This window comes from Eleutherodactylus coqui, chromosome 2, assembly GCF_035609145.1.
Source record: "Eleutherodactylus coqui strain aEleCoq1 chromosome 2, aEleCoq1.hap1, whole genome shotgun sequence".
NCBI classification, from domain to species: Eukaryota; Metazoa; Chordata; class Amphibia; order Anura; family Eleutherodactylidae; genus Eleutherodactylus; species Eleutherodactylus coqui.
This window is the reverse complement of record NC_089838.1, coordinates 239,622,068-239,646,807: the sequence shown is the minus strand read 5'-3', so window position 1 is coordinate 239,646,807 and position 24,740 is coordinate 239,622,068. Positions and strand designations below refer to the sequence as shown.

The 24,740-nt window shown below is 42.2% G+C and overlaps 2 protein-coding genes across 2 annotated transcripts in view; both read right to left on the bottom strand.

Moving 5' to 3' along the window:
- Positions 1–2,704: 2,704 nt before the first annotated feature.
- LOC136612383 (pseudouridylate synthase 1 homolog) lies at positions 2,705–12,961 on the bottom strand. The gene is made up of 6 exons (XM_066592685.1): positions 12,877–12,961; positions 10,860–11,005; positions 9,819–9,965; positions 7,450–7,584; positions 3,524–3,629; positions 2,705–3,435 (listed from the first exon to the last, which is right to left on the bottom strand). Exons 2-6 carry the CDS (start codon positions 10,953–10,955, stop codon positions 2,783–2,785), a joined length of 1,137 nt encoding a protein of 378 aa, XP_066448782.1. The 5' UTR covers positions 10,956–11,005; positions 12,877–12,961; the 3' UTR covers positions 2,705–2,782.
- Positions 12,962–21,319: 8,358 nt separating this feature from the next.
- The window catches only part of TMC3 (transmembrane channel like 3), a 105,510-nt gene continuing 102,089 nt past the window's right edge, over positions 21,320–24,740 (bottom strand). The window contains exons 19-20 of the mRNA XM_066589369.1: positions 22,668–22,929; positions 21,320–22,446 (exon numbers count right to left, since the gene is read on the bottom strand). Of these exons, the coding sequence (XP_066445466.1) occupies positions 21,597–22,446; positions 22,668–22,929 (1,112 nt within the window). The 3' untranslated portion in view covers positions 21,320–21,596. The remainder of the gene's footprint in view (positions 22,447–22,667; positions 22,930–24,740) is intronic.

Genomic DNA, 24,740 nt, shown 5'->3' with positions numbered 1-24,740 from the left:
AGATAGAACCACCCGGCAGGATAGACCGCTGACATCAAAGTGAAGATTGAATAGAATGCGAGAACTCGGTACAACAACTAGAATGGGCCTTACCCTGAACTCAGATGAATGGGTTGTCCCTGTCCTGGAGATACTCCTGAAGGTAGAGAGGTCCAGGCCGCCTTTCCTGACCCTGGCTTCTAGATGTCCCTACCTACCTGGTGACGATGGGAATTCAGGGTCATATGCATCGAGCCACGCTGATATGCAGGAGTGAACATAAAATGGGAACCAGAGACAGTCCTGAGCAGAGATCACAGATACAGAGACTAGACAGACAAAACAAACCCAGAAGCAAAACACACAAGAAGCTGGGAACACACTAAGACAAGGTTTAAACTGGTTTAGGATACACAACAGCGAATACAGACAGGAAGGCTGCAACAGCGGCTTGCATGCAGTCATACAGGCAATGACTACACCACCAAGCATTGTGGGTAAGTTCTGGAGGGTTTACATAAGAAGCTGATTACAGTTCCCCACAGGCTGGGCAGAAAAGCCAGCCGTAGTAACCTTGTGAGTGCTGGAAGAAACAGAAGCAGACTCAGGAGACAGGACGACGCCTCTGTCTACAGGACCTAACACCACATACGGCATCCATCACAGCAGCATGGCTTCACAGAAGAAGAGTCCAGGTGCTGAACCGTCCGCCTGCAGTCCAGACCTTTCACCAATGGAAAACATTTTGTACATTATGAAACAAAGACGACCCAGAACTGTTGAGCAGCTCGAATCCTACATCAGACAGGAATGGGACATTCCTCTCCCAAAACTCCAAACTACCCAGATGTTTACAGGGGATGTTACACAATTGTAGACATGGCCCGGCCCAACTTTTTTGAGATGGTATGCTGCAAATAATTTCTAAATTAGTTTTTTTAAATGAAATGGAAAAATGTCTCCCTTTCACCTACTGGTGTGTGTTGGTCGTTCTATTGTGAATACAATATGGTTATGTGAGATTTCAAAATCATTGCATTATTTTGTCCTTTACATTTTACACAGCGTCCCAGGTGTTTGGGAATAGGAGCTGTATATAACCAGTGTTGGTATAAACTGAATTACAACACCCTCAAGGGCAGGATTTGGGTAGTTTTGCTTCTCAGACAAAGCACATTGCTAATTATAATATCAAGAAAAGGCAATTAACCAAAGAGACAGACAATTATAACCCTTAGAAGTGTAGGTCTGTCCTACAGAGAAATTGACAAGATAGCCAAGGTGGCACTCAGTAGTTTACTATGCCATCAAAAGGCACTTGGAAACTGGAAGAAACTCTGACAGGAGCAGGTTTGGCAGACCAAAGGCCACTACTAAAATCAGTTTTTCACAGTTTATAGTATTGGTACCTCACAGCATAAAAATGTGAAGCACAGCCTAATGCAGCAGAAGATAAACAAGTTTCCATTTTAACTTTCAAAGGAAGACTTCTATCTGCAGGTCTGACAGGTAGAAAGCCACTGCTAAGATTGCAAAATAAAACAAAAAACTTGCCTGGGCCAAGAGATAAACTGGAAAGAAGAGTGAAAGCAAAGCAACCTACAAGTGCAGCACATTTGTGGGAACTTCTGCAACCATATTGGGAAGAAATTTTTGAATGCAATTATAGATAGAATGCCTCAATTGTGTAAAGCAGTTATATCAGCTGGAGGGGGCGACTTCAAAGAGTCTAAAATTTGTAAAAGAATGTAATCCATTATTTTTATTCATTTTATTTATTCTGTTCTTTCATTTCAAACTATATTTCAGGCATTAAATAGTGTAAATATCAATAAAAACTAAATATTGAGGTGTTCTAAAACTTTTGACTGTTAGCATATATTAACATGAACTAGGTTTGTTGCAGGAATTTCTGTGACCATAATATTTGTCTGACTGGGGCTTGCAGAAATCCATGTGCTTGCTGTTAAAACAAACCTTTCCAACATATATGTCTTTATTTTGTGATTATAGATTTTTTTATTCTATTGTCAGTACATGAATATGGGGGTGGCTATCTTGCTTTGCTGCAGAGATATGCTCTATTGCAGCATTTAGAGACGCTTTGCAGCAGAAATCAAGGTCCATTTACACAATGAACAGAAGGGGACCTATTGATATCTAAGGTCAGTCTCACACGAGCGGATTTGAATTGCTAATTCCGCAAGCGTTTGATCCGCGGTTATATCAAATGCATTGAATTATACAGTTCCGCTGACATTAGCTTGTTGAAATTGTGTAATCTGTTTGCGGAAAATAGAACACAGCAGGTTCAATTTTACCACCGATATCCGCGACATATAGCCCACAGCTTATATGCGGATATCCCCACTGCCTATATGCAATTATACTGCGTATGAGCATGCAGTAATGCGCAGTACAATTTCGCCACTATACGTGGTCTTAAGTAGGATCACGTCCGGGTTCACAGCTGGAATCCGCTGTGGGCCTCCACAAGCTCATTCCGCTTACGGCCGTGTGAACCCAGCCTAAGGGAAAGTGTTGTAGGCATGTTCTATAACATTCAATTATCAGCTTATATCTTGCCCCTTTGCAGCTTGAAGTCATTTCATGACCAGATTTTACAGAAAGTGGTCCAAATTGCTGCAACAGAAGTTCAGCAAGAATTTTATCTTGCAGGTGGTTAAACAAATATGGTCATAATACAAAACAAACATGGTGGTACTTAACATTCACAATGTATTACCATTTTAAGGCTTTTACCACATAAGAAGTCTTACAATGTCTTATTTCAGATGACCTCTCACATATAGGCATTAAGCAGCTGCAACCAGGAAGACATGGAAAGAGCTTGCAGTTCTCCCTCAATAATGACTGGCATGATCTTCTCCTCCCTGAAGGCTTCTATTGTAGGCAAAAAGTCTTCCCAGGTTACGGTGCGCATGGACTGATTTGTATGGCAACGTTGATTATGAGAGTCAAAATGCGTACACTCTAAAACCAACCCTAAAGATGGAGCCATCCGAATGTTGATCTTTTCTGGCTGCATCGATAGAGGAAGAAATTCCGGTGCAACAGAACCCTTCATCACTGCTATGATCAGAGCAACCATTTTTCGGATCTGGTGCAACATGAAACTTTGCCCTTTAATGACAATTCTTGCAAATTCCACCTCATGCCGAACAAACGGCTCAGAGCAGGAGATTTGGTATATCCGTCTCCATGCGCTGGGGTCATCTGACGATTTTCCTCTTGTGAAGTTATGGAAGCGGTGTGATCCTTTATAGAAAGAAAGAAGCGCGTTGGTGCGGTGGAAATCTTCTCGAGACAACCGGAAGCTGGAGTCAGGAGCAGAGCTGGCATTCCTCGATAGCGCAAATGTGGGGAGAGTGTAAGAATAGGTCCGTGCATCACACATGAACTTAGCATTGAAACCCCTGGTCGCTCTTTTTATACCTGTGTCCAAAAACAAAAAATGATAGGTAAATGTGCTTATTGCAATCGGATGTATAGTTCTGGATTTGATATTACAAAATTTCACTACCTATGACACGGATTTCTGGTGGAAGGTAGGAGTTGATAACTTCAATGGGATTTGCACAGCTTTCAAAGAGCCGTACGGAGATAACTTGAGCCAAGGCAGAAACTCCCTAGTAAAGAAGAAGTGCAAAAAGTGATTGGAATCTTACTATTAATTCTTTGCAAATTAAATATTGCCAGGATAAAACTACAAATGTTAGTGCAGCATGGAGCAAACATTCCCTTTTTATCTACTAGATTCGAAAACTCCTATCCTCTGTTATGTCACATTTATAGGTTGTTTTTTTTAAAAAAATGCTTTAAAAAAAAACATACAAAACAACATAAAGGCTTTTTGTAAAGATTGAAGATATTAATGAAATTCAGACAAGTCCTTGGGCTGCTGGCACAGGGTGTATGTAGCCCCATGGTAGAGAAATCGAATTAGACCCATATAGCAAAGACCCATGGTCAAGAAATAGGAGCCTTGTACACACTGGGCAGTTAATTGCTAATATACAAAGAATGTTATAATTATAAGGGCTCTCTCACAAATGCACTTTTTACCGCAGCCTTTGAACGCCGCAGTAATTGCGGTATAACGCTCCCATTGATTTCAATGAGGCCTTGCAGACATGAGCACGATCGCAGTGCTTTCTAGTGCCACGATTTTCTAGCACAATCTGCACTATTTTGCACAGTTAGCAAACCTCATCACAATGATGGGGTGCACTGAAGCCCGCTGTCGGACGCAGGAACTACGTCCAAAAACGAAACTAGAATCGCGGCCGAGCGCATGTGTGAGAGTGGCCTAAAACTGGACAATAACTGCAGAACCTTTAGGCTGGGTTCACACAGGGCGGATTCCCGTCGGAAATCTCGCGGTTTGGCCGCAGCAAAAACCGTGAGATCTCCGCCGGGAGAACCGCCGCGGTTTAAGCCGCGGCGGCTTTGAAGCGGCTCGGCCGCATGCTTTTCCGTTGCGGTCGGCGCTCCCATAGAGGTGAGCGGGGGGCCGCGACGTAAATAAACAAAAAAGGAAAGGTAAACAGACCTGCTCAATCTTCGGATTTACCGCTGCGGATTAGCCGTCCCGTGTGGACGAGATTTCTGAGAAATCTCATCCACATGGCTGGCTAATCCCGAGATTAGCGGCCGCGGGCGGTTTTGCCGCGGGCGGATCTGCTGCGGCAAAACCGCGGCAAATCCGCCCTGTGTGAACCCAGGCTTAAGCTGCTATGACGTGGAGGGGTGGCATACTGAAGACGGCAAATTAATTGTGTCTGGTGTGGACGATATAACTTGCTCCAAGCAAGTTTGCTTGCCTTTGGTAAACACAAGCCACAAATGCTGTATATTCTTGCTTGATAATTAGCGCAGACTGGCTTGTTAGATGCAAGCACATATCGTAAAGTGCAAAGAAAATTAGAGCGCTAATAGGAGCATCACCACTTGGGCAGGGCCTAAAGGGAACTTGTCACTTATATTAGCATCAGAAACTAAAGGCCCATTGAGACACAAAAATTATCGCTCAAAAGATGTCTTTTGAGTGATAATTATTGCGTCATTTACTGCGGAAGATGATCGTTCAAACGTTGAGCGATCACCTTGTGCTGCGAGCAGAGGATGCAGAAGACACGCAGGGTGTCCTTGCTTGTCTTCTGCATCCAGATGTTTTCTGCACGGCTGTTATATAGCCGAGCGCTCCGAGTGGGGTATGGAGGACGCAGCTGGACCGCTCTGTTCTTCATACCACGCCTGTGATCGGGGAGCGGGATACAGCTGAAACAATAGTATCAGCTGTATCCCGCTGTAAATCCCCGATAAGGCTCATGCTGAAAGACAACGACGAGCGATGGTTTAATGAAAACTGCATGATGTCAGTGCAGTTAAACACAACGATTATCACTCAAAAGATGGCTTTTGAGCGATAATCGTTGCGTCTAAATGGGCCTGAAGTTATGATGCTTATAGAACAGGTCCTGGTAAGTCCGTGGGTATAATTGTTATACTTACTGCTCCCCCTTTAAGTCGGCATGTGGTCAGTCTATAGGTCTTTTCATGCAGTCCGTGAATCACTCCACTGTTCTCAATGGGAATATGTGTATCGACTGAATGAAAAGAGTCATATTGATAGAGGGGGGGGGGGGGGGGGGGGATTGGGGACGCAACTTCCTGCGGTGACAGTGGGGAATGGAGAGCCCAGTAAGTATTTAATATGACCCCCCCGGACTCAGTGAGACCTATCCTATAAGCACGATAACTTACTTTATGGTTGTCTGAGTTATTATGGATTATGTAATTCTGAGTATTAACAACGTTATGTTGGGTTATGTGATATAGAAACCACTAAATCGCATGGCGTTTCAGGTACCATAATATGCTGTTGACAATCCAGGACAGAACTGAGGTCATCCTGATGATTGGTAACAAAAGGGGCCGAGGCGTTCAATCAAGAACACCTAAAAGACAGCCAGTAAGTTTATGGTGCTTCTAGGAGATGACAGGCTTCCTTTAAAGCACCTCTATCATTAGACAAAGCATCAAACTAGTGGGTGCTAACATCTTCCAGCACCAGACTTAGGGGGGGCTGTGCACTACCCCTAAAAACCAGCCGGCATCTAGGAGGATTATTGACCATTAACCTTTTCATGAAAAAAAAAAACCTGTTTCGGCGCGGGAGGGACAACCCCTTTAATTTTGTGGGTCTTTTTCAGTGAAAAATGGTCAGAAATAGGAAAAAAAAAATACAGTTTTTCTTTATTTTCCTGCACTATGATTTAAAGTAGTTAGTTCATTTAATAATATTTACCCCAAAAGCGCATCATCTAATTCTCCCATGCATAACAATATTTGCACATTGTGTGGTGTATGATGTCGCTCTAGTGGCAAAAACAAAAACCCTATTCTAGCTATAAATGTTATCTCCCTCCCTTATAGCTTTAGCTGGAGCCTCTGTACATAGATGATTATCTTCCAAGTACATAGATTTTTTAGCAACAGCAGATAGGATCGGGATGGAACAGACCAAAATAGGGTAGTTATTGTATGTTTTGTGTAACATGCATTCTGTGTGACAGGAACCTACTAACGCCAGAGTAGCTGACACTATAAAATCGGTGTATGTGGATTTGGCAGTGAACATTTTTGGGGTCGTGGATGGGTTTTGTTTTTTTATTTTTTCACATTTTATTTATATTTCATCTAATCGTTTTACATGTTTAACCCTTTCCAGTCCACTGTCTCACGTCTTCCTACATTCTGATTTGAAACTTGTACAGCTCCGATGTCAGAAGACGTCCGACAGGGTATTCTTACCGTCTATTGTCAGCCACTCCGCTGTCGGAGCCTCACTGACACACACACACTGGCTTTAGCCGGCAGATGGCACCGTTGTATAACAGCAAAAAGAGAAAGCCTTTTAGGAAACCCTGAATACAAAATTGGATTGGAAAAGGTTAATTGTGCTTAGTAATTATTTTCTGTTCTACCTTGTGTTTATGTGCTACAGTGTGTCCGAAAATAAACCTCCCAAATACACCATACGATCACACATTTATACACACTTTAGGAGAATTACTTGGTATAATCATTTCATGGGAACGCCACACGTTTGAGGACGTCAACCTAGTGGGGGTCCATAATTACTCTACCAATATCTATCTAGGGATTAGTCCTTTATATTGTGGGCCTCATGACTAGATATACAAGTATATACTCTTCAGGTGTAGTGATATCGAATATTAATAATTTGTTCAGGATATCGTATTATGGTGGGCTATAATTGAATTTAGTTTTTGTGTTTGTATGAGCCCGGGATTCTATCTTTTAATAAATAACTAAATTTTGTATATTATTTCTTTAAGGGATCAGACCAGTGAAATAATACACAATAACATACAATCTACAGAGTGGTATTATAATAACAGCAGTAAAATACAATTCACCCACCGTGTCTGTGCGGGCACAGCGCTGAAATCGCACAAGCTTTAAGTTAGTAGAACAAATCTCAGGAATACATTGAGCTTTTACAAGGGCAGAAACAATCTGTCCTTCAATAGTTGGCAAAGGGGATCCGTAATGTAGCTGCAAAACAATATATAATACATAAATGTAATATATCTGTATTCGGCACTCAAGATCACAATAACAATGTTTCATGGCTTTTCGTAATTGATGAAAAAAACTCAATAGTCAATGCATCTATTTTATATAAAGTTTTTCCAACTACTTTCACAGCGGCAAGTCTGCTGCCAGAAGAACGGCAATAGAGCAATTACACACATATTAGTAATAATAATAATCTTTATTTATATAGCGCCAACATATTCTGCAGCGCTTACAAGACAGGGAGAAAGCTACACAATCTTATCATTTGACAAACAGAAAAATGAAGAATATTGAGGCTGTCCTGGTGATCAGCTGATTTCTGCAAGTCTGCTTTAACAGCGATCAGATATTTTAGTAGAGGAAGCTGCACCCGCCAATACATGGAAGATGTAGTACACGGCGATTCAAAAATCAGTGCAATCCGGAATAACTTCTGAATGAAAACAGATACAAGTAGGAAATAGTATAGAACACGTAGATGGGTGGGGGAACACTTAAAAAATGACAATTGTGATTCAACTGACAGACTCTGATGATTGCACTATGAATGGGATATGTCTGGACACTTTATGTGTAATGTAAGGTAGGCCATATCAATTATGGTTCGTATAAAATAAAGGCCATAACAGCAGTGTTATTAAATATAAGACATATCTGTATACGCTACAAACCTCATCTTATGCTCAGAAATGTGGGAAAATATTGACAATTGTTTCTACTGTATATAATGTAGAATTATCAAAGCACTAGAAGAAAACTGAAAATCTAGAGTAAAGGCGGTGAGGCGATTGAATAAAAAAATAGTATAAGGCCCAATATCCACCAGCAAATTAGGTATGATCAAATCCGCATGCGTGATCCGCGCCCATAGGGATGCATTGGACACCCACAGGTAATTAAATACCTGCGGATGTCATTTTTTTCTCTGGCACACGGACTGCACGTGCAAGAAAACACCCGCAGCATGCTCCATTTCATGTGGGTCTCCCGTGGCTTCCATTGAAGCCTATGGGGGCCGTCCCGTCCCGCGACACACCCGCAGCTGTATTTCTGCTGTGCCGTGGGAGAGCAGAAGTTCAAAAAAAGAAAAAGATGTGCACAGCACTGGCGTGTCGAGCACATCCGCTGGGCCGGAGAAGATGGAGGGCAGATCCGCAGCGTCTGGACATTTAAAGGGGTTGTCCCGAGCCAAAACCTCAAAATTTTCAATTAGCCCATTCCCCCTGTCACCCCCCGGCATAAAGCAGCCCTTTAAAGCGGTTATAAACCGCTTTCCTACTTACCGTTTTGAAGAAATAATAACTTATAAAGTTCTTCTTCCAAGATGGCGCCTGTGATGTCCCAGGGTGCGTTCCACGGTGCACCGCGCTTCCAGGAGGCTTTCATGCGCGCTCCTGAGACGCCGGTCACGTGAGCAGGTGACTGATGTCATCGGTGGAGGCGTGCACTTGTAATGAATGAAACGCCGCTCCCGTGCAGTGATAGCTCGTCTGCGCATGCGCAGATGAGCTGTATCGCGCGGGCACGCTGGAGCGGCTCGTTCATAGCGGGGAGAGTACAGACTGCGCAAGCGCGTCTAAAAAAGACTGCTGAGGAAGAAATTAGACGGCTCCATGGCGACGGGGACGCAGAGACAGCGCGAGGACGGAGACAAGAGAGTGAATAACTTCTGTATGGCTCATATTTAATGCACGATGTATATTACAAAGTGCATTAATATGGCCATACAGAAGTGCTTAACCCCACTTGCTTTCTCGGGACAACCCCTTTAAGTATACCCCATTTCCCTGAAAATAAGACCTACCCCGAAAAAAAGGCGTAGTATGATTTTTCAGGATTTTTTGGGTATCTTATTCTCAGGCTTCATATCTGCAGGAAAGGAGGGAACCGCTGTGGGATTCTGCATGGAGAATTAACGCGGGCCTGAATTTCCCCGTGGACATGAGGCCTAAAGGAAAAATACAGGAGTTGCTTCTAGCAACTAATTACATTACAGCTCTGTTTTTTCCTATAACACTTTGGCAAATGTAAATAGAGACTTAAATGGTTGCCAAGTGTAGCTCCTGTAATTGTTCTATGTCGTTGTCTTGATAAATCTCCACCAGTGGATTTGGAAAGATGCCATGCAGATCAAGCCACATATGTACCTAAAACCTGCGGTTTAAACAATGGAGGCTATGTCCTGAACACAGATGCAATGTAACACTTACTTGCATGCCATGGTAGCCAGAGCCACAGTAAACTATTTGTATAGTGTGCTTCTTTTTTGGCATGCCAGGTATATTCCCTGTAAAAGCCTTGGGCTCCTCTTCATCTTCTTCCTTTAACTTAGTTTCAAATGAAGCATCTTCAGTTCTCTATGGAAATAAAAGGAAGACAACGATAAAACGTCATGCAACAAACCAGACTGCGGAAGGAGTCTAAATAGTGTGTGTGGTATTACACATATTACACACAGAAGCAAAAAGTCACTTTATTTCTAAAGATCTGTTCATGTTCTTTCTACTTCAGGTATGATATATGAACAGAGGGAGCTACCGGCACACCGGACGTATAAATAAGCCTCCAGGCATTCACTGTGTGCCGAAAAAGTGTACTTTTCGCATACACAGGACTGTTATACATTGGCATACCCTTTTTTAAGGTATTGTAAAGTGTAATAACATACGCTTTTTGATATAGAAGGAAACAGTAAAAGAAAAATTGGATATCTTGAAATATCCTTTTTATAAAGGTAGTCAAGAACTGATATATACCATTGCATGTGTATACAGTGGCATACTTGGAGGTTGATATCCCTCAGGGAACACTCTAGACATTTACCTCCAGTGGAAGCAAAAATCTATATCAACAGAGCCAGTAAGTCAGTAGTGACAACCTTCTGCAACAGAATATCTATTTTTGAAAGTGATCTTATACAAGTGATTTACACTTACAATTCCCTTAAAGGAGTCATCATTGAGGGTGATCAATGAGTGGAACAGATTACCACAGGAGGTGGTGAGTTCTCCTTCAATAGAAGTGTTCAAACAGAGGCTGGACAAATATCTGTCTGGGATGATTTAGTGAATCCTGCACTGAGCCTAGAGGTCCCTTCCAACTCTACCATTCTATGATTCTATGAATGCTATGGCTTAATTCTCAGATATGTAAAACCCTCCAAGCAATCAAAATCTTCTGGTGTATGCTTACAGTATTTCATAAAACCCAGTGATACTGTAGGAATGCCCTTTAAAAGGCTGTTTCAGTACCTTGTATGGAATACTGCCTGTCAAGCCTGAAAAGCGAAGGAAGTTGTTTCGGCAAATACTTCTTGATTGAAGACTCAGCAGTGTTAATTTCCTCATTTTCTGGTCAATGTGGGAAAACAAAGTCCAAGGTCCACTTTTTATATGATCTGTTAAGAACAAAATGTTTAAAAGTTGAATAGCATTATTTTACGATCTCCTCGGTGAAAAGGAGATGGCAGCCGCGTGCTGTCCGTTTTTTATTCTTCTCTCCCCATTGACTTGAATGAGCAAGTCTTGTCCATAAAACGGATCAGAATAGTGCATGCGAAATACACAAGAAATTCGCAGTACCGAAATCTGCACCTAAATGTTGTGGATTTGGCGGCGGTTTTTGTCATGAATCTGTTGCGGAGTTTAACCCCTGTATTTCCAGAGTTGAAATCTGCACTATGAATCGGCATGCTGTGGAAGAAGACCACTCACACATGCTGTTGGCAAAATGCCGCAATTTTACCACCTCCGACAGCAGGTTTTAACGCACCCTATCATTCTGATGGGTGATGAGGTGTGTTAATTGTAGTAAAATAGGGCAAACAGCGCTCGAAAATCAAGTGCAGGTCTGTGAAGCGCCATTGAAATCAATGGGAGTCTTGTATCAGGATTACCCCAGCATTCAAAATGTCGTAGTAGTGGCGGTAAAAAACGGATGTGTGAGCGTGGCCTTAGAATCTGCAGCGTTTTTCAAAAACTTTGCGGATGCGTTGTGAAAAGTTTCTGTACCATGTGAAGGAGATTTTTTTAAATCTCCCCCACGTGGCTCATCCTGGACATGCTGCCAATTTTCCACAGCAGTTATGAAGGGTGAGGAGACGGCCTTAAGGGTGCCCGACCACAGGGGGACTTGAATTGTGGAATCCGGTGCGGGCAAACGCCTCTGGATTCTGCAGCAAATACATTCCATAGCATGCAATGTAAAAGTGATTCTTCTTGCACACAAGCGAAAACCACTCACAGAGGGACAAAAAAAAAAAAAATCGCAGCATGCGCCATTTTCCTGCGGTCTCCGCGCAGACAACTTTTATTGAAGTCAATGGAACTGTCCAAACCTGCGGCCAGTCTGTAATCGGCAGTACGGACGGGCTGCGGATTTCAGAGGAAAAGCAGGAGTTTAAAAAATAAAATACAATAAAAAATCTGTACTGCGCATGTCCGACGGCGAGCCGCGCGGCCCACCCACAGTACAGATGAAGAGAAAAGAAAGCGGCTACGCAGGGATTCTGCATCCAGTCCGGCTCTGCCGTGTGCAGGCAGCCTGACAATATTTCTCTGTCCAAATCCGCAGGTCTACGGCCGGCTTCACACAGGTATATTTAGTCACGCAATACGCAGAGGATAGAACTCACTGATTTCAATAGGTTTGTTCGCATTTCTGGATTTTGCAGGTGCAGATTGGTAGTGCAATAAGTAATATATATATATATATATATATATATATGGGGGGGGAAAACACTTCGGGAAGTAATTGCCATTTCAAGTGGTGCGTCTATGTTTACTGCGCAGATGAACATACCTTATGGGGGCAAAAGTATGGTAAAGTACGCTGATGTGCATGCAAAAACGCTGGACCCAGGCGTGTGCAAATAGGCTTACACTCGTGTGAAGCCGGACTAAATGTTTTTACATGGAACTGCAGGCAGAATTCTGACACTTTCAGTTGCATATCATATCTGCACGTTAGACATGCAGATTTTACCACACAATGGAATATTGCGCAGCGACCTGCAAAATATCCCATTCTGTGTGATGTATAGTCATATTGACACCTGGCAGGCTGCAGAGGTCCAGGCACAGGGCGTACAGATAACCCCATTCATATGGTAGATTCTATCACAGACTGCCGCACGTGAATGTATCCCATGTGGGCTTCCGTAATAGTAGCAGTGGAGCATGCTGGGACTTGTAGTTCTAAGCGTGCTGTTGAGCTACAGGAATGTTGCCTTCTCCTCCAGTGAATAACAGCACATATAGTTCTATATACCTGTAACTCATCACTAGCACTCAGGTAACAGCTCCATGCTGTACTGGTAGGAAGAGCCTTGTGGGGTAAAGGACCTGTAGTGATGTCATGAGCATGTGATCAGTCACGTGGGTGGGAGGAGTCAGCTTCTCATATATCATTAGGCAGACTGGTCCTGCACTGCTCTGCAGCTTCCCCAGAGGAGCATGTACGGCTTTATAAGTCTCCTCACACCTTCCAGGTGCTCTCCCCTAAGGAGAAACCATACCCTTCCCAATTGCACTGTGTAAGGCTGCGTATTGTGGTCCATGAATACGCGGTGTATTTACGGACAGAACTATGCTGTTTGCTTGTGTTTTTCTGCCTATCATCAGTCTAAGAGAAGAACACATGAAATCCCGTTGATTTTGTGTGTAAACACACAGCAGATATGCAGGTTTTCTGCGTATTTACACATACCTATGGATTTCAATGGACTATTAGGCCTCATGTTCACTAGAAAAATACAATCTGCGCAGAATCTGCCGCGGATTTCCGCGGCGAATTCCGCGCGGATTTGCTTTAAATGGTATTTTTTTTGCATGCAGATATCCGCACACATTGCTATCAATGTGATAGCAATGTTGCCGATCCACGCGGAATCCGCGGCAGAATGGAGCATGCCGCGTTTTTTCTCCCGCGCGTGAAAATCGCAATTCTTTTAAAATGCCATCCGCGGGTGCAAAAATCAATTTAATGGACAGCGGATGGCCAATGATTTCCTATGGGCGGATTCCGCGGCGGAATCCGCAATTCCATTTAGCTAGTGGACATGAGGCCTTACAGTGCGTAATACACACCAAGATAGGACATGCTGCTTTTTTTTCACATAATCAAAAGTTGTAGGAAAAGTACGCAGCTGTGAATGATCCCATTGAAATCAATGGGCTCAATTAGGTGTGTAAAAAAATATGCGTATAATATGTTGCATATTTACACTTACGGGAATAGACCCTAACGACAATGTAGTGGAGTTGAGTGCATGCTATTTTATCACTATGGGGTCCGTGCCGCAGAGTGTGGGTGAAACAAACTGTGATTGTTCTCGGTATGAGAAATAAAGAAGTCTTGAATCTGACATGGTGGCTCAGCAGTTAGCACTGTTGCCTTGCAGTGCCACGGTCCTAGGTTAAAATCCAGCCAAGGGCAACATCTGCATAAAGTTTGCATGTTGTCTCTATGTTTATGTGGGTTTTCTCCCACATTCCAAAAACATAGAGAAAGGTGAGTATAGATTGAGCCCCAATGAGGACAGAACCCGTAATATCAAATGATATAAAGTGCAGCATAATATGCATGTGCTATATAGATTGTTAGCGCAATCACAGACTTAGACATGCTGGGGGTGCCATATTAGATGTGGTTGGTATGAGCTCAGAGAAAATCATCTCATACAACACAATTACATGTGTAACCCAAGAAACCTTCTGATTTATTGTATTAAGACACAGCTTTTATAGACAAAAAGGTAGATTTCGGTTGATACAGAAAGGGATGTTACAAAGCCAAACACAGCTACATCATTCATTTGGTTCAAACTGGTTTTCCTTTGAAGTCTAAAGAATGATCATGTTCTGTTGAATCATCTCTCTGCTGGCTCCATTCTTCTAATGGAAATCTCATGTTTCCTGTCTTTTGGAGACTTACTGGCTTTGTCTCAGGTAAAAATCCTTTTAACATTCTTTAAGGAATTTATTCCTCAGAACATTTCACTTGTAGACAGCCGAAATTAGACTAAAACACAATAGTAAACCATGCAAGATATGATTTCCCTCACAAGATAAAGGTGATTTTTAAAGGTATGATACCTGTTAAAGTATTGAGTTATATTTTATGCAGTAGTGTCCTGTACATGGCAAGACAGGACACGTACAAGACACATGTTGTAGTTTTATTAACATGGTCTCAGACACTGAGCATACAGCTTTGTCCTAATTAACCTTTGTAATGTTTTATCAAGAGAGAAATATCACACATGCTGTAGAGCTTGAATTGTTTACTTTGTGTGGGACGCCAAACTATATAACTGCCTGTATTGCAACAATAAAACAGAAGAGCTTGGAAACATCACTGGAGTGTTTCTCATTGTATTCTTCTCCAATACATCGTCTTTATATAATTTGGCATACCTAATTGATAAGACTACGATACCATCAATCAGCTAAATTATATTAATAACATACCTTTTAAGGCCAACAAAAAGGAATGTTATGGCAAGATTTTAAAATACTTTGGTTTCATCATCAGGATACATGTCTATGGAATATGCATGAAGCTAAGTAGTGCTTGGGGCTGTAATGCTCATTTAAACAAAGCTACTGGGTCCAGTAGAGTTGTATACACTGCTTTACATGTGCATAGTGTGCATGCAGCAAAGCTGTGTATATAATGTGCACTTACCAGACCATTATGCTCAGTGTGGTGGAAGATACAGGTGGGTGTAAAAATCACAATACTGTACATTCAGTGAACATCATGTATATTTTCTTGGGTGGAAATTGTAACAGACCTCCTGTACCTTTTGATATGTAAATTCCACTATTATGCTAGGAAGCTGTCTATCTGTTCTCCTGCAGAAGCCTTTTCTTGACCAAAATACTGCAGGAGGGGATCAAGGATGTAACCTATTGAAAGAGTTTTAAAATGTAAATCACTTAGAAGATGTAAGATCTTATTTGATGCTGTAGATGAGGCCTGCACAACTTGGCAGTAGGTAGGGGCCAAAATTAAAATCGGTAAACCTCTTGGGGTGCACATAGGTTTATAGAAGCTCACTTTGTAAGCAAGCTGCTAAAAAACTATCTATACTATTATTGTAAATGTAAGGTCAAAAAACATCATAATAGAGTTTATATCTGCTATATAGATAGAAATATATATGACATAGCAGATATATACTCTATTTCATAGTTTTTAGGATAGGATAATAGGCTGAAATGGATGGTCATATGTCTTTTTTCACCTTACAAGATGTTTTACTATAAATCATTCACATTCCTCTTTCTGGTTGCCAGACTTAAAGGTGTTGTCTCAGGAAGGACATCTATGGACTTGTAGGGTGAGTCCTCCATTCAGTACCCCCTTGTGTCATAATAGAGTGCCACTAGTGAACTCGACTTGTCCTTATATTACATAGATAGCCATAAAATACAGTGTGGTCACAACTTTCCTTCAAAATCAGCTGTTGGTCAGGGTGTTAGAAACAGAAACTGTAGCAATCAACTGATTGCCCTGGTGACTGCATTTTAAAAGCCCTATTATGGTCAACAGGTCCACCAGTTGATCGATCGGTCATAAGAGATTAGAGCAAAATTACATGAATTTATTTTCGACACTGTGAATGGAGTTTTCCCAACCCCACTGACATGCACTATTTGTTTCAGATTAATGTAATGTAAAATATTGAAAATCCACAATAAAAATGTCATGGACTGGCAATGAGCAATTTTTAAGGTTGGTTTCACATCTGGTTGGAAAACAAATTTACAAGGGCAGTGTAAGTCCAAGTTCAGACTTCAAAGAAATTTACTGCGTGGACCTTCAAGCTAATAATATTAAAATATAACTTTTATTATAAATAACTAAAATTTGAAAGGGAAGAACGAAACATACATATATTGAATCGAGTAAAGAACAATAATTCAAGAACACATGCCACTCGTGTGTAATGACCAACTAAGTTTGAGTCAAACAATAAGGCTCAACTTGTACAAATCATTGGTCTTGAAACATGACTTCGATAGTCCAAATTTGTTAGTCGTGTGTCATATTGTTAGAAAAACTGACACGCGTAAGATATTTAGACAAAGAAAAAAGCGTAACCCTACGCGTTTCCCCCACTTAGTGGGTTCTTCAGGGGTACGAATACGCTATTACCAGTGATGTACTGGGTTGTGGCTGAAAAGATGGTTCTTAATGAAACCTCATAAGTATCCAAGGCAGGTAGAGCCGGATACAGAGGAATCAAACCTAGATCTGTCTGAATATAGCTGTATAATAGCAGCTGGATTGCAAATTGAAGATTCCTTTCAAATGCAATATATTCCTGGACAGATCTAGAGAATTACCTAGACCGCAATAATAATGCTTGCGAATAGGTTCAGTTTAAGAACAGATCTATTCTCAGAGTTCAAATTTGGCCGGGATAGTATACCACGGTCAAATGTAGCCGTCAGATGTGATCAATAAAATAGGTCACTAAAGCCCTCTATTACTCTGCAGGTATTTTAGCAGATAAGTGCTACCTATGATAGTTCTTTGATAAGCTAGTCCCTGCGTTTAGAGCCTTAGACAAAAACTGAAATCAAAATAAATGAAAAAAACGGGTGCATGTCAGTCCACCACCAGGACTGACATGCCGCCGTTTTTTTCATTTATTTTGATTTCAGTTTTTGTCTAAGGCTCTAAACGCAGGGACTAGCTTATCAAAGAACTATCATAGGTAGCACTTATCTGCTTGCTAAAATACCTGCAGAGTAATAGAGGGCTTTAGTGACCTATTTTATTGATCACATCTGACGGCTACATTTGACCGTGGTATACTATCCCGGCCAAATTTGAACTCTGAGAATAGATCTGTTCTTAAACTGAACCTATTCGCAAGCATTATTATTGCGGTCTAGGTAATTCTCTAGATCTGTCCAGGAATATATTGCATTTGAAAGCAATCTTCAATTTGCAATCCAGCTGCTATTATACAGCTATATTCAGACAGATCTAGGTTTGATTCCTCTGTATCCGGCTCTACCTGCCTTGGATACTTATGAGGTTTCATTAAGAACCATCTTTTCAGCCACAACCCAGTACATCACTGGTAATAGCGTATTCGTACCCCTGAAGAACCCACTAAGTGGGGGAAACGCGTAGGGTTACGCTTTTTTCTTTGTCTAAATATCTTACACGTGTCAGTTTTTCTAACAATATGACACACGACTAACAAATTTGGACTATCGAAGTCATGTTTCAAGACCAATGATTTGTACAAGTTGAGCCTTATTGTTTGACTCAAACTTAGTTGGTCATTACACACGAGTGGCATGTGTTCTTGAATTATTGTTCTTTACTTGATTCAATATATGTATGTTTCGTTCTTCCCTTTCAAATTTTAGTTATTTATAATAAAAGTTATATTTTAATATTATTAGCTTGAAGGTCCACGCAGTAAATTTCACATCTGGTTGGAGGTTCTGTCGCAGATCCTGCTCAAAATAAGGGTGGAAAAAGACAAACAGCTGAGCGGAACCCTTTATAGTCAATGGGGTCAATTCAACATTTTGTAGTGCTGTTTCGAGATGTAGCCATACGGCCACAGTGATTCCCCTTTCCTGCTCCTCAAGCTGAGCAGGAAAGCAGATCCCCTGGTGCATGTGTAGAATCACCCTAACAGGGGCCACTTACCATGTCTTATTTATAATACTCGCATCTTCGTGTATAGCAGAGGTGTCTCTAGGCTCCTTCAGGCACTATGGCCAAAATGCACTCTGCTATACCCTGGTGAGTTAGTGTTAAAAGATACCTGGACAAAATCTAAGTCATGTCTGGTCACCTTCATCTTGTCATTGCATTTGTAACTAGCAATAACCACACTTAGCAGTTATGTCAGATGATTTAATTGTATATTAGTTGATCCCATTTGAAAAGAAGCCATCTACACATTCTTTTTCAAGAAATAATATACAACAACAATTTAGTATACTTAGTACTGTAAGCAGAATGTCAATCATAATGTAAAGGAATTGACTGAGAAACTATGAACTCTGTAGAGATTGACTACTGGCATCATATGTCTTAAGCAGCGCTTTTAGCTGGTTTCAGGCTCACACACCCCCAGACGGAGAATATATATACTAACAAATAGAGACAGAAAGTCACATGCAATTGTACGAAGAAAGTGGGGTATCTGAAAAGGGGTCCAGAAAAAAATAATTGCAGCATTGTCCTCTGTGTGCCAACATGTACCTGATAAATCACCAGTAGTAAATTCTTCTATCCTCCATGAAACAACAGTATTGATGCAGTATTGATGTAAGAATAAATCAGGGTGGCTTCACATCTGCGTCGGAGGTTGTGTCGCAGATCTGGCTGAAAATACCAGAAGAAAAAACGCTGCCTGCAGCGCTTTTTCTTCTGTCCAAAAGCTGAGCGGAAAGCAGGCAGACCCCATTATCGTCAATGCAATATGCCCGACACTGTTTGGTTCCATCCACAGACTGAGCCTTTTGTCCCTTTCCTGCTCCCTGAATGGAGCAGGAAAACAGAATCCCCAGCACAAGTGTGAAAGCACCCTTAGCAAACTACAAACTCTGAGGTCGCTATTACGCAAGCACTGTTAATCCTTGTGTAAGGCTAGCTGCAGATGACCATGCTGGATTCTGCATGCGGGAGCCCGCAGTGGAATCCGCCCCTGTGCCCAGCTGACATCCGTGTGTACCTGTCTTATCTTCTTCCTTTCTGTACTGTGGATGATCCGCACAGCATGCTGTTGGACATGTGCCGTACAGATTTCTATTTTAAAGCCCTGCTTTCCCCACGTCATTGCCTAGCGGAAGGGCCGCGAGTCGGACAGCTTCCATTGACTTCAATGGAAGACGTCCACACGGAGCCTGCACAAAAATAGAATATTCTGCGATCTTTTTCCTCCGAGAGCGGAAAATTTCATTTTTCAATAGCATGCTATGGGCGGTATTTGCTGCAGAATCCGGAGGCGGACATCCAATCGTAATTCCGCGATGCAAATATGCCCGTGTGCAGTCAGCCTAAGGCCTTAATCACACGGGCGTTTTTTCGCGCGATTTGCGCATCGCATGACGGATGCGCATGCGCAAATCGCGTGACCGGCGCCGAAAAATCGGCCGAAAAAACGCCCGAAAATCTGCTCCTAGCCGCGTTTCATTAGAAATGGACCGGAGCTGTCCAGCGCATTGCATTCAATGGAGCCGGCAATACAGCCGGCTCCATTGAAAGCAATGCGCTGCGGGCGAGCCCGGGATGAATTGTCAGGAAGGGCTTAAATATATAAGCCCTTCCCTGCAATTCATCCTAAAATGTGTTAAAATAAAAAAAAATTGTATACTCACCTTTCCGCTGCAGCCGGAGTTCTGCCGCGGCCGCTGTCAGTTCTCCTGAACTGCTTCTCGGCACTATTCAGCCGGCGGGGCTTTAAAATCCCCGCCTGCTGAATGAGTTGCCTCTGATTGGTCACAGCCTGACCAATCAGAGGCAGGTTTCACTCACACACCCATTCATGAATTCATGAATGGGTGAGTGACTGCTGCCTCTCATTGGCTCAGCGGGACCAATCGGGCAGCTCCCGCTGAGCCAATGAGAGGCAGCAGTCACTTACCCATTCATGAATTCATGAATGGGTGTGTGAGTGAAACCTGCCTCTGATTGGTCAGGCTGTGACCAATCAGAGGCAGATCATTCAGCAGGCGGGGATTTTAAAGCCCCTCCGGCTGAATAGTGCCGTGAAGCAGTTCAGGAGAACTGACAGCGGCCGCGGCAGGACTCCGGCTGCAGCGGAAAGGTGAGTATACAATTTTTTTTTATTTTAACACATTTCTGGATGAATTGCAGGGAAGGGCTTATATATTTAAGCCCTTCCCAACAATTCATCCAGCGCTCGCCGGCAGCCCATTGCTTTCAATGGAGACGGTTGTATTGCCGGCTCCATTAAATTCAATGGGCAAACATCGTTCTTCTCTGCCACAGCTGTTACAGCTGTGGCAGAGAAGAATGATTTGTCTAGTATATGCTCTCAATGGGGTATATGCTTCATGAATGGGTGTGAGTGAGAGCTGCCCCTGATTGGTCCCTGCGCTGAGCCAATCAGAGGCAGCACTCACTCACCCATTCATGAATTCATGAATGGGTGTGAGTGAGAGCTGCCTCTGATTGGTCAGGCTGTGACCAATCAGAGGCAGCTCATTCAGCAGGCGGGGATTTTAAATCCCCGGCTGCTGAATACTACTCTGAGCAGTTCAGGAGAACTGCCGCCGGCCGCGGCTGAACTCCGTCTGCCGGGACAAGGTGAGTATATATTTTTTTTTGTTTTTACACATTTCTGGATGAATTTCAGGGAAGGGCTTATATATTTAAGCCCTTCCCAACAATTCATCCAGCGCTCGCCGGCAGCCCATTGCTTTCAATGGAGACGGTTGTATTGCCGGCTCCATTAAATTCAATGGGCAAACATCGTTCTTCTCTGCCACAGCTGTTACAGCTGTGGCAGAGAAGAATGATTTGTCTAGTATATGCTCTCAATGGGGTCGGCGCTGCTGCCGCCGGCCCCATTGAGCGCATATAGAGAAGAGAACAGGAATCGCAGATCACAGATAGGTGCGATCTGCGATTTCTGTTCTATAATTTATCAGACGAGCGCATAAAAAGCGCTCATGTGTCCGATACCATTGCAAAGCAATGGTTTTATAAAATCGCCGGACGCATGCGCATGCGCAAATCGCGGCTAAAAACGCCCGTCTGACTAAGCCCTAATACTGTTAAAACATTTTTACGTTTTTGTATGGCACTTAAATACAGACACTAACCATTGGCTACCTCAGAATATTGTCAGCACAATGAAACAAGTTCTTAAGGCCTAGTTTTGCACATAAAGCATCATATACCGTTTCCTATAGTTTAGGATTTGTGTGACTAAAGTGACATTTACAGCATAGACAAACCGATGTGACATGAATAGTATCCTAGACATTTGAACAAATGAGTTCATTAAATACAGAGGGATTTAAGTCGGCACTTGTTTTGGACTTCTTTTTAGTTATCTTTCCACCAGTTTTGATGTATTTGTCCTTATTATGAATGACCTGGATGTATTGGTCAGTGCTGCTGTTTTGCTGGTCACTGCTAGATCCATTAGATACCGAGTCAGACTCTGTAAGGCAATGTTCAAGTTTGTGCCTTGACTTTACTTTCCTGTGATGTTCCACAAAGTGTTCATCAACATCATAGTTCCTCATACTTAATTTTTTGCGATGATGTGGGGGTTTATCTGAGTCAATCTGGAATCCTCCTTCCCAGGATTTATATTGCATTCGTGCTAAATCTCTTCCTGATAAAATCTGACTGTCTGTACGATCGCCAATGTAAAAGCGAGGAGGATAACGTAGATCTGATAATGAATGGGGTCGTTTGGATCTACGGATTAAATCTCTCTGAAGTTCGGCCTCTTCTTCTTCACTGAGGTGTGGTGAGTAGGATTTTCTTGGAGTCTGCACAACATACCTCCGGACATTTCTTGGGTATAGCTCTACTATATCGCCAGACTCATCCATTCGGAAGTGTCTTGGAAGCCTAGATGTTGAGCGTAGGAGTTTCTTTCGAGACTCATGTTCATTAACCACAAAATACCTTGTGTGTGGACGGTGAGAGACACTTGGGGTACTGGATCCATGATGCTCAGGTGTTACATGTCTGATTCCTTTTCTGAACAAAGGCTCTGATAAGGCATCTTCTATTTGCTTCTTAGGTGGTACTGCATTGTAGGTCTTAGTTCTGCAGACATCATTTGAACTTCCCAATTTTACACTGGATGGTCTACAAATAAAACAGCATTAATGCATGAGTATAAACATTTAAATCAGGGTCTTTCAATGTGTATGTCTAATCTATGAGGAGATGGGACATCCTTGAACAACAATCTTAATGCCTAGTTGCAATGGAAGAAAGGGTTATGTTCTGTGAAAATTAATAAACGTACACTCTGGTGATGGCCACAGATATGACAAATTATTTCTTTGAGTTATATGTACAAATACCTGGTTGAAGTATTCTCTGCCCGCTGCTGTTTTACTTTAGACACAGTAGGGCTCAGGTTTACATTTGGTATCTGGGGGACAACCACACGTGGGGCAGACTGAGAGATAGTTTGTATTCGACTGTGTTTGCTGCCTGGAGATTCAAAATTCACCACACTGCCATTCTTTCTTGGAGTCGAAGAGTGCACAGATGACTCTTGGCTGTTTATGTCACTGTCTTGTTCTCGTTTTTTATTATGTCCATCCTTGTTCTGAAACCGGGCTGAGGATACAAAACTTAGTTACTGTATGTACTAAGATGGTAGGAACATTGCAAGAAAACCAACTTTAAAAGGGCATTCCGGGAGGAGGAAGAATCAAGGCTGCCGGAGAATGTCATGTATCTAGATGTAGTGTACATAGCATGGTCTGGTTGTTAGAAACTGATATCAGGCAGACCTCTCTCTTTCTGTTTGTCTCTTTCTGTCTTATTGACTGTCAAATGATTGTCTGTCTCTCTCTCTCCCTCTTGTGGTTGATGGTCAAGTGATTGTCTGTCCCCCCCATGGTTGACAGTCAAGTGATTGCCTCCCATCCCTGCGCTCTCTCTTTCCATCACAGTTGCCCATTTCAGCTATTGTCACTTCCTCATCATTGCCTATTTCAGTAGCTGACAGTCAAGTGATTGTCTCTAGCATTAATGAGTTGGTACCACAATTACATGATAGGGGATAACCTGGCGATCAGGGGGACCTCTCACAGCTGAAATCCACCCCCAATCTCAAGAATGGGGTCCCATGTCACCCATCCTCCTCTGCTTGCTCATGCACTCCATTGACTATCAATAGGGCATCTACTCGGGTATTTCTGTCAGCCCCATTGAAAAGAATGGAGCGATCACTGTGCATGTGCGGCCAGTGCTCCATGCAGAATGACATCATTGTGTGTGTGTGGGGGGGGGGGGGGGGGGGGAACGACCGCCACAGTGACAGGAGAGTATGACCCCACCGATCAGCAAGTTATACCCTATCCTGTTTATAGGGGATAACTTGAAATTTTTTATGCAGATATTAAGTGTAAATGAGCGCTGAAGTATGTGTTTGTTACTGTATTTTCTTGCAACCACAGCTTATTGTGCACTTTCACACTTATTTGTTGGATGTGCAGATTTTTGTTTTTTTGCAATCATGGCATTTGGACCATATGGAAAAGACGGGCACAGATCTCAAGGCAGTGTGAGTAGGGGTTACTCTGATCCATATAATCTATATCAAGAAAAGAGCATCAGTCAGTAGGTGCAAAGATTCTAATCCAACATCTTTTATTCTTCTGCGAGAAAATTGCACAATGTTTCAACCCAGTGAGGGTCTTTGTCAAGCTAACTAACATACATCCTGGAACAGAATATATATAAAACATATACATCAAACAGGTATACTGCAACATTTTCCATGTTAACAGGTTTTCATAGTTCCCAGCATTAGTAATATAGAGCACAACCTAATAATTCAACAATTTAAGGAGGTGGGAACTATAAAAGTCAACAGTAGGCTCATTGCCTGTTCAGATTGTTATATTTCTGAGTTATATACGTATTATTAGGTCCTGCATGACTCTTGATAAAAAATTGGTATTGTATTTTTGCAAAAATTGTACCTAATAAAAATAGATTAAACATAAACATATACATCCCCCAACCAATACCCATACAGACAACACCCACAATAACCTGTGTCCCATGTTCCAATTATGTTTCTCCAGATCCAGTAGGGTGAGGGGTGCTGACATCCTCCATTTCCAATATTGTCCTCCACTGTTCATTGTCAGTGCCCCTCACCCTACTGGATATAGAGAAACATAATTGGAACATGGGACACAGGTGATTGTGGGTGTTGTCTGTATGGGTATTGGTTGAGGTATGCATATGTTTTATATATATTCTGTTCCATGATGAATGTTGGTTAGCTTGGCAAAGACCCTCACTCGGTTGAAACGTTGTGCATTTTTTTGTTCAATCTTTTCTATTAAGGATTTTCATGAAACAGACAAACAAACATATCAGGCCTCGCAGGACCCCCAAAACATAATAAGTAG

What these genes read in the sequence shown, in the direction of transcription:
- LOC136612383 (XM_066592685.1), bottom strand. Translation starts at nt 10,955, where the DNA reads ATGAGGAAATTAACACTGCTGAGTCTTCAATCAAGAAGTATTTGCCGA. An exon ending in GCTGTGCCCGCACAGACACG is followed by an intron (nt 3,630 to 7,449) that starts GTGGGTGAATTG and finishes CTTCTTTACTAG; the next exon opens with GGAGTTTCTGCCTTGGCTCA. An exon ending in ACCAGAAATCCGTGTCATAG is followed by an intron (nt 3,436 to 3,523) that starts GTAGTGAAATTT and finishes TTTTGGACACAG; the next exon opens with GTATAAAAAGAGCGACCAGG.